Source organism: Aptenodytes forsteri, unplaced genomic scaffold (genome assembly GCF_000699145.1).
Source record: "Aptenodytes forsteri isolate BGI_AS27 unplaced genomic scaffold, ASM69914v1 Scaffold208, whole genome shotgun sequence".
NCBI lineage: Eukaryota > Metazoa > Chordata > Aves > Sphenisciformes > Spheniscidae > Aptenodytes > Aptenodytes forsteri.
Window position 1 is genome coordinate 558,540 of NW_008794963.1, and position 9,643 is coordinate 568,182.

Genomic DNA, 9,643 nt, shown 5'->3' on the forward strand with positions numbered 1-9,643 from the left:
ACTTTTTAGCAGGGCCTGTTGCGACAGGACAAGGGGGAATGGTTTTAAACTAAGAGAGGGTAGATATAGATTAGATATAAGGAAGAAATTTTTTTGTAACGAGGGTGGTGAAACACAGGTTGCCCAGAGAGGTTGTAGATGCCTCATCCCTGGAAACATTCAAGGTCAGGTTGGACGGGGCTCCGGGCAACCTCATCTAGTTGAAGATGTCCTTGCTCATTGCAGGGGGGATTGGACTAGATGACCTTTAAAGGTCCCTTCCAACCCAAACCATTCTATGATTCCAAGAGAAAGCAAGGAAGAGACTGACATCACAGTAAAAAGCACTTAAGAACTGTAGAGACAGGTAACTGGAGGCATACTACCACTGAGCAGATATCAAATAGAAATTATTATCTAGAACTTAAGGTACAGCTGGAGATAAAAATGGAGTTCCAGTGGAAATTTCACAGTGCAATGGAAGAGAGGAAGGGAAGAAGAAGAAAAAAAAAAAAAGACCTATTTGTAGGCAGTAACTGAACAACAGGACCTCTGAAGTTTTATTACTCTGAAGGAAAGGATTACAACACTCAGCAAACAAACAAAAGCCCTCTGAAAACAAGTGTTGGAAAAAGTTTGACATTCTGGACAAATGTAGAATAGACCCAGGAAGGTATCACAGAGCAATTAACCACCAAAAAAGATCCAAAGTCATGGCTTATTGAAGAGACCAGGATCTGATGAGAAGTCATTTAAGATCTTGTAGAACACAATAGTCTCTACACACCACAAGCAGAATCAATGAGAAAGGATCAGCAAGCTACCACCAAACAAATAGAACTTGACAAGCCTGACACCAGACTAGATCCAAAGAACAGAACATTATTCTATTTACCAAGATCAAGAATAAAAGAAACAAACCTGAGCCTGAAAGGGGATACATGGAAGACTTACTTTCAAGTCAGTAACACACAACAATGTAGGATTACTGCTCAAGAACCTGGGTAATGGTAACCTCAGACTGAGGAAAAATAGGAAAGGCTCAATAAAACTTAACAGAATTCTTTCAATTGTTGAATACTAAAAGCAAAAGAACAAACCAAGTCTCCCGAGATTACTTAAGGATTGGAGATTACAGATGGAGATTTGAGATGCCTGATTACAGGAAGACATTAACAGAAAAAGTTGTCTCAATGAACTGATGACCTAACGTGGATCACTGTCGCAGTTCCTGTAACATGTTTAAGAATGAAGAATTAGGCAGGAAGCAGTGCAGAAGAAAGGACTGTGAGAATACGTTTGGGATCTGAGATTATCCCTTAACAAAAAAAAAGAGTAAAAGTTTAGCTTGTTTAACCTACCAAACCATGACAAAAACACTATCATGCTTTATGAGTACTGAGTAACAGGCAGTACAGAAAGAAAAGCATAAGGAGCAAACCTTAAGGACAGTGTTGACACAAGAACAGACTTGTGTGATTTCTAACCATCAGAAAATTAGTATTTCAAAAGCACTGTAGTAAGAGTAGGAAAAGGAAGCCAAACTACAGAATTCTTAAATTGGTTACATGCAATAGTCTTAAAGATTGTATGCCATGACTGACCCCTGCAACAGCCTAAGGGACGCAACTCAAACCTGTACTTTTACACACAGAAGCAATTTACACAAAAACAGGATTTTGTGTGAAGAAGTTGTTTTATGCTCGGGGTTTGTTTTTTCTTTGTTTTGTTTTGTTGGTTTGTGAGGTTTTTTTGTTTTTTAAGAGAGACAGGTACACCCTCATATGCAAGCAAGTCTACCAGCAGAGGTTTCCCACCTCAGGTATGGCCAAGTTTTACACTTTCTCTACAGTGTTATGTGAAAAACAGAAAGGTTTCATATTGCTCTCAAATTGTGGTACAGAAGGAAGCCAAACTCTCAAAGCACTGGCTAATCAGAAAAAATAATATGCAGCCCACATCTCCTCAAAGTTCAACTGTCTTCCATCCAGAAAATACAATTCTGACACAGATCTCCATGCAATATTTTACCTTTTTTTGCTTCTGATTCATGCTGTTTTGGTTGACAAGGCATCACAGTTTGAGTTAAGATCTTCACTTCAGTCATTTCAGATAACTAAAATAGGGAGGAAAGAGTTAAACATTTTTTAATATACTTCACAAAATTAAGTTATGACGCTTGTCTCCTTTAAACATATTAAAACAAGGATGCATGTTCCTGGGTTTCTTAGTTAAAAATAACAGTAATAACAGTTGTAGCACAGTTTCAGTAATCAATTTTGCTTTCACCAGTCACCAAAATTTTGGACAATTAATACTTTCTGTGCATGAAGAAAAGTGGGTTCTGTTAATCTTTTCTACTCCTTGCAAATGAATCACCGTCTTCTTTACAGTATAAGAACAGTCGGAAAAAAAAAAACTCTCGTACAAATTAAACTGTAGTCAGAACTGCAGCTATTTATAACAGTTGATGCACCTCTAACTTGAAAGATGAAAGTCCTGCAAAATAACTGCAGAAAACTGTAAATCGGAATACTGGTAATGTAAAACACCTGAGAAGTTTAATTTGAACCTATAGACTGTTTATTACTCTTGATTACATACAATAAAGGAATAGTTCAACAACACAAGAAAAAACAGTTCGGAAAAAAAAACACTCTCGTACAAATTAAACTGTAGTCAGAACTGCAGCTATTTATAACAGTTGATGCACCTCTAACTTGAAAGATGAAAGTCCTGCAAAATAACTGCAGAAAACTGTAAATAGGAATACTGGTAATGTAAAACACCTGAGAAGTTTAATTTGAACCTATAGACTGTTTATTACTCTTGATTACATACAATAAAGGAATAGTTCAACAACCTACAAAGCAGTATAGGTAAGCACATTTGAGGCAGCAATCTTTTAGACAGAATTTTACAGTGTTATTGCTAGTTTTTAAAGAAGAACACAGTTACCTCCTCCTTTTCTCTTATCTCGCCCAGAACACAGGCAGAAGCTGCTACACTGGGGAATAGTAAAAGCAGGAAGGACTTTCCTTAAGACGAAAAGAGACACTTGGGATTCTCTCACTTAGCTAAAGGTTTCCTAAGCATCAAGACTTAACATCTACAGTACAACACCGAGTTCCTTCCAGCTGCCAAAACCTTGAAGTGAGTGTTTTGGAAAGTAGGAAAGCAGTTTATCCTCAACAGTTTGTCTTGGCTCCCAAAAAGCTCCACCGGTTTGGCTGAGGAATTTTAATCTCATTCTGAGACAGATGGGGGGGGAGGAGGCAGGAAGACCTGAAAATTTTGGGAAGCATTTGTCAAAAGCAGAAGAGATCCTATTTTCTGGACAGAAACAGCAGTTAACACTTTGCACTGTAACTGCACCACCAGCTTTCATAGTGCGCTGACTACAAGTTGTGAAATGGCAAAACATTTCTAGTGTATTATCCACCCTGCTCGCACTTCCATTTTCTGTGGTTGAAATTTAGTTATCTTTTCATGATTTGTCTAAAACTTACGGGGAAAAAAATCTGAAAAATCTAGGGATTTCAGAGAATGAGGTTAATAGAAAGCCATACTGCTGATTCTAACTGCTTTGTGGTGCTCAACTAGTCTTTACAAGTCTTAGCTATTCAAAGGCTCTTTCCAAGTACAAACAAGGATTTAACACATTCTCAAATTCCCAAGAAAAACATGCATGATAAAGCAGAATTTACAGCAATGTGCCAGACAATGTCACCACAATATTTTTACATTGCTTCCTGCATCACCTCTCATCACATCATCCTGCCAGCTGCTTTATAATATCAAGAGTTCTGCTATGCTTGGTTTTCAGTCCAAAACTTAACATTTGAGTATCACCACTCACAACAATAGCCTTACACAGGTTCCTCTCTGAAATCCATCTACAAAGAATGGAATCCATCTATAAAGCGTATCACTAGAGCAGGGCATGTATTTATGAAGCTCAACATAATTTTTAAATGGTAGTTAAGAAGTAGTAAATTAAAACTGATACTGACTGATGGAAACTTTTCAAGCCTGTCTCTACCTCAAATAGATCTGAGGTAGGGGACTCAACACTCTCCAGATCTTCTGAAAACTCTTTGCATACTATAAAGGAATAAAAAGTATTCTTTGCTTTAAATTATCCAGTTAGGGCACAGTGAGTATTCAGGCACTTTCACTCTGAACACCAGTTTGGTGGAAATTCCCTAGAATCAAGGATAACATCTTAGATACAAGCACTATCACTGTGCTCATTATTAACAGTAGCTCTTCTCCACTTCTAAGGCTTAAGACTACAAGTTTCAGACTATAAGTTCCTCAGATAGTAGTTTTAATTCTGTAATTCACTGTCCTTTATACTCAGAGTTGACTCTAACACTGACCAGCACTCCTATGTGCCATAACGATGATTTTTTCCTGGCAGAAGTCTAAGCAGCTTTAAGTGTGCATACTAAATATCCCAGAGTAAAGCAATTTGGAGAATTCAGTTGCCAGATTCTTCTTCAGCTCTTTCACTGCTTTAAGAACCTGGTTTGTCAGAATTGGCTTTTTTTGTTTGTTTGTTTCTAAAGCCTCTCTTATTTTTAAAAAAGGTCTATTTATAAGTTAGTGGCAAATACAATCTGCTTTACTTTTTAAAATCTTCACCATTCACCACACTTTCCAAAAAGTAACCTGCATTTCCTGTATCCTAACCCCGTCAACTTGAATATCTATTCTCTCTTTAATAGATCATCACTACCTCAGACTATGAATGGTATAAAAAGTTGTAACAAGTTGGTTTTCCTTTAGCAATACTAAATGTTACGTCAACAGTTGTTTTTCACCTTACAGTGTGTTTAGTGTTGTGCTCATTTATCTTCTGTAAAAGGAAATATATTGGAGGAGGAAGGAAAGGGGATGAGGATAATTAAAGTTTTATGATTGTAGATACAGAGCACTATTACTGTCTTGCCGAAAAGGCAGTAAGATTTAAAGTACCTGAAATACAACAACAATTTAAAGAACAATTTTCGTGAAGTGAAAAAAATATATATATTATTCTAGGAGTGGGGACATTATTTCACCATATCAGGAGCCAAAGAGCAAATGGATAACAACATACAGCTTTCTCAGATCATCACTGATGCCTTCTGAAACAGAGAATGTTCAGCAAGATTCATTAAAGAGTGATAATACACAACTCTGTATAATCATATTCAGGTCCAGATATCTTCAGAACTAGATACTGAATGTTCCTGCTTAAAAAAATATTCTGTGAAGCTGCTATGCCAGCCTCCACGCCAATGCTGTCCAACTAGGGGTTCATAGGGTACTAATCAGCTGGTATTTGGAGGTACCCATGAAACAGCTGACAGTCAAAAGTATTAAAAAGCCTTTTCAATATTCTATGCCAAAGAAACAGCTTAAAAAAAATACAGCTATACTAACATCAAAGAAATGCAGTATGTAGCTACATGTAGCCAAATATTGATGAAACTGAGTACTACAACATTGCTGACCACAGGCCTGCTCTAAAAGGGAACAGTCTGCTCTCCTAAATACATAACTGCTCAGGAGACAAGCATAACTGTTGATTTCCCTATGTGTGATCAAGGATAGGCTGCCAACACCTTGACTTTTTTGTTTGTTTGTTTGAAGTCAAAGGCAGCTTCCAGAAGCTTCATACAATAAAGGAAGGACTACAGGATTGTTAGACCTCTTCTAAAGTAAAGAATGAAGGAACAGGTCTAACGAGAAAAAAAAAAAAAAAATTAAAACTTTCAATACGCTCAGAAGAACATTCAAACAGTATCAACAGAAAATCAAATTCAGACCATGAAACATTAAGCATTCTAGTTGGAACACTACAAATTTCATTTTGCAGCAAACAGCTACAACCAATTTCAAGTTTGAAGGACACACTGTACCATGTCTAAAGCCAAGTATTTCTGGCAATAAAGCACTAGAGTGCTTCTGGTTTTTTGAATGCTAAGGCCCATTTATTGCCCGATCCAGCAGAGTCAATGAAACAGAACTACAGAATGCACTGGAACTGTTTAATTATCTAGTTTTGTGAAGTTTGCTCCTCAAATGAATTTGTGCATGTGCTAACAAAACTGAAAAAAAAAAGTTATTTCTAATGTTATTCTTTACACATAATAAGCAAAGAATGAATATGTGTACTTTAAGTTTAAAATAGCTGTCTTAATTCAATGAAGACTAAAGAAATGCCACATGGACTTTCGTGAGACTCTTAAATAAGTAACTCATAAGAAGTATTTTTCAGCTACTAGTGCATAAAAATATCAGGGAAAGGCATTCCTGAAACTCATACTTCTTTTTAGTACTTCTGACACTGCTGGTTTATAACATATAGATTCAAGTACACTCCTAGGTGGAAATAGTTTACTTTTCATTTGGTAACATAAGGGATCAGCTGACCTCCAACTTAGAGCACTCTAGAACACAGTCCATCAACTTTGTCATCTACTATTTACTCAATACTCACCCAGTCAACCTTACTCTGCAAACATACTTCAGTGTTGCTAGGTAATTCAGTCTGAAAGTTTAACGCAATGGCTGATGCCGGTGAAGATAAGAGAAAACATTAAGAAAAAACATTTTAAATAGACTCCACATTTTTATTTTGTGATACCTGCCACAAGCACATTACTGAAATCCAACTGCAAAGAGATTATATGGGCATTTATTCACAACTTAAAAGCTCTAAATCACGTTAGGACCATTCTTCCATTTCTTCCATGAATTTTAAACACAGTAAAGATTTATCATATCATTTAGCTTCTGTCCACATCAGCACAGCTGTCACTGTTTCTCTGGCCACCAAAAATTTCTAACTTAGTAATAATTTTAACTAAAATACTGCAGTATCTAGAAGGCATACAGACATTTAAAAACAAAAACAAAATATACACACCTGACATAAATACTGCATGATTTTTTCCTTAGGTTTGTTTTAAACTTGTATGAAGGTTAGATAAGAATGGTACGGTGCAGTATATTGTACTTGCAATGAAACCTAAACAATAATCTGTTTGTTAAATTATGTGTATTTTATGTTTTCAATAGCAGGAGTCAACTAACCCAAGATACCCAAATTTAATAGAGAAGCCTGATCCAGCTTTCTGAAGCCAGAATTTCAGATGCCAAAAAAGAACACCACCAAAGAGAGTTTAAATTCAGATTTTATCACAGAGATGATGTAGTAAGATCAATACACAGCAAGACATTATACATCACTATAGTTTGAACAAAGTCATTTAAACAAAAAAAAAAAATCCAAGTCACCTTACACGTCCTCGTTACTTCGTTAGAAGAAACTGAAGCTTTGGCAAAGTGAACTGTATCTTAGCCATGCTACTCACCTTGTTTAGAAGACAGATGATGCACAGGTCGTGCTGGCTGAAGGGATTTACCAATAAACTTTTTAGTTTCCTTTAACATTTTGAAGCATCACACTTTAAAAAAGCAGCAGAAATCAATACAGAGCATTCAGTTTCACATACAAATGTTAAGCGAGAAGAGCAGTCTGTCTACCACTCGTTAGTTGCATTTGACAAGAGGATATACTATTTTATAGTATCTGGACAGGAAAAAGAAGAAAGACCTAACACAGAAGTTTTCTTAGGTTATAGAATATGCCAGATAAAATTTGCATAAAGACAGAATCAGACATCTCTCTCATTTCTCCTTCCAGTCAAGCTACCCTAGCTTCTTCTCAAAAAGTTTTTTCTGTATATCTGCCTGTACGCTTGGAAAAAGGAGATGGGGACACATGATGGAAATGAAAGTTATTTTCTACCAGTTAATTTAATTGAAGGGGGGGTTAATTAACATCACTGTACCCTTTACAGTCTGCTGGCTGCACAGGAGTTCCTTTTATCTATAGCTACATAAACCTGCATAATTGTTTTTTAATATCTACTTTAGTTAAATTAATAGTTTTGCATCTTCCCACGCAGTTTAGCTGCTGTAGCAGCACCAAAAACTGCTAAGGTGGTGCTGGGCTGACAAATCTCCCCCTATAAGTAAACCATCAGTCATAGTATCTTAATTCATAATATCTGTATCTGAATTCTTCTCCTTCCCACCCTCATCTCCTTTGTCAACTGGGCGATTTCATTATCTGAAGGAACTCCTGCTTCATTTAGAGAAAAAGAATAGCAGAAACAAGAATCAACACAATAATAATGGTACTGAAATTCTGTTTTCTCTAAGAGAGTTTCCCAGACAAGGGAAGAATTGTTCTAACAAAAAAAGATTCAAAGGAAACTATCATGACTTCAAGAGTTAAAACTATAGAGATTATTATCCAATTCCAGTATGGAACAGGAAAAAAGTTAGGCTATTTAAAATATTATCCAGTATCACTCCCCACTTTAATTGGTCTTTGCATTACCGGGGGGGGGGGGGGGAATTATTTATTTAACTTCTACCATATTCAAGTAACAATTTTCCAACATAGCGAGTCTGAACCCATTCAGGTCTAGAAACCAATTGTTAAGTGGTTACTGTCTGAATTAGAACAGTTGAGCTAAAGCCAGAAGAAAAGTTCTGGTTTGATTCGCTGGTTTTCCTACCTTCTCAACTTTAAAAAGACAGACTTGAAAACTGTATTCAAAAGTAACAATGAAAATTCCTGCAGGTGAATGAACTGAGAGTACTGACACGGATGATATGTTTCATCTTATCCAGATTAGGAATGCTTGTTTAAACCGTATTTATACTAGATACTAAATTTCTACATAAAGCAATGCAGTAATGATATTTGCATCGGAAGATTAAAAAAAGCAAGTTTTCCTCCATACCCTGATTGCAAATGATACACACACACTTTCTAAAAAGAGGAAAAACTATTTAAGAGGCCAGCTAGCTTCTAGAATGTAGCACACCTGTATTTTTTAAAGCGTTCTCCTGTCAATGAAAACAAGATGACTTGTGGTGACAGCAAAACACTACATTTTGCCCCCCCCCAGTTTCCACGAGGAGGATGTCTAAGAAACCACATACTCCCAAAGCAAGCAAACCAGAAGAGAATACAAGAGGAAGAGTGGAGTTTCGGCAGGGGTGAAATCAAGTAGTGTTGTAACAGCTCCATTTCCTCCTTTAAGTTGAAGGAAGAGGCTAGAAAAGATCTCAACAAGTTATCCAGCCCAACCTTCTGGATGAATAGTGTTCTATCTGACTAACATCAAGAAAAGTGGAGAAAGATTAGTTTTAATAGCTGAAAAACAAACTGCTTCCAGGAGAGACTATTGCTGCAGGAGCACCTCCTGCACCCCAAGACTTCCCCCTTGCAAAGACCATACTGCTTCTCAGCAGTTACTCTGACTGGCGACCTGCCCACCAGAAAGGAAGCCTTCTGCAGTAGCAAACAGGCCTAGCAGGATTTCTGTATGACCTTTTTTTTTTTTGAGCATCTTAACAAGTTGGATATTCACAGCAGACAGCTTACGAGGGCCCATCAGAAATGTTCTTTGGAAGACTCTTTCCTGAACACGTGAAAGAGAATTAATACAATTTTTGTGAAAAATCCCACAAGCCCAGCAGGCCCACGAGTAACCAGAAACCAACCATCTCCCCTTGCCCAAAGAGGCACAGCACCGTTCCACTCAGAGCCCCCCAAACGCCTACCACAACCCCGGCCCGGCCCGGCCCGGCC

At 37.1% G+C, this 9,643-nt stretch overlaps 1 protein-coding gene across 1 annotated transcript in view; it reads right to left on the bottom strand.

Moving 5' to 3' along the window:
• CUNH8orf88 (chromosome unknown C8orf88 homolog) overlaps positions 1 to 7,425 on the bottom strand; it is a 13,548-nt gene extending 6,123 nt beyond the window's left edge. The window contains exons 1-3 of the mRNA XM_019471067.1: positions 7,347 to 7,425; positions 6,470 to 6,540; positions 2,011 to 2,095 (exon numbers count right to left, since the gene is read on the bottom strand). Of these exons, the coding sequence (XP_019326612.1) occupies positions 2,011 to 2,095; positions 6,470 to 6,540; positions 7,347 to 7,425 (235 nt within the window). The remainder of the gene's footprint in view (positions 1 to 2,010; positions 2,096 to 6,469; positions 6,541 to 7,346) is intronic.
• Between the last annotated feature and the right edge of the window lie 2,218 nt (positions 7,426 to 9,643).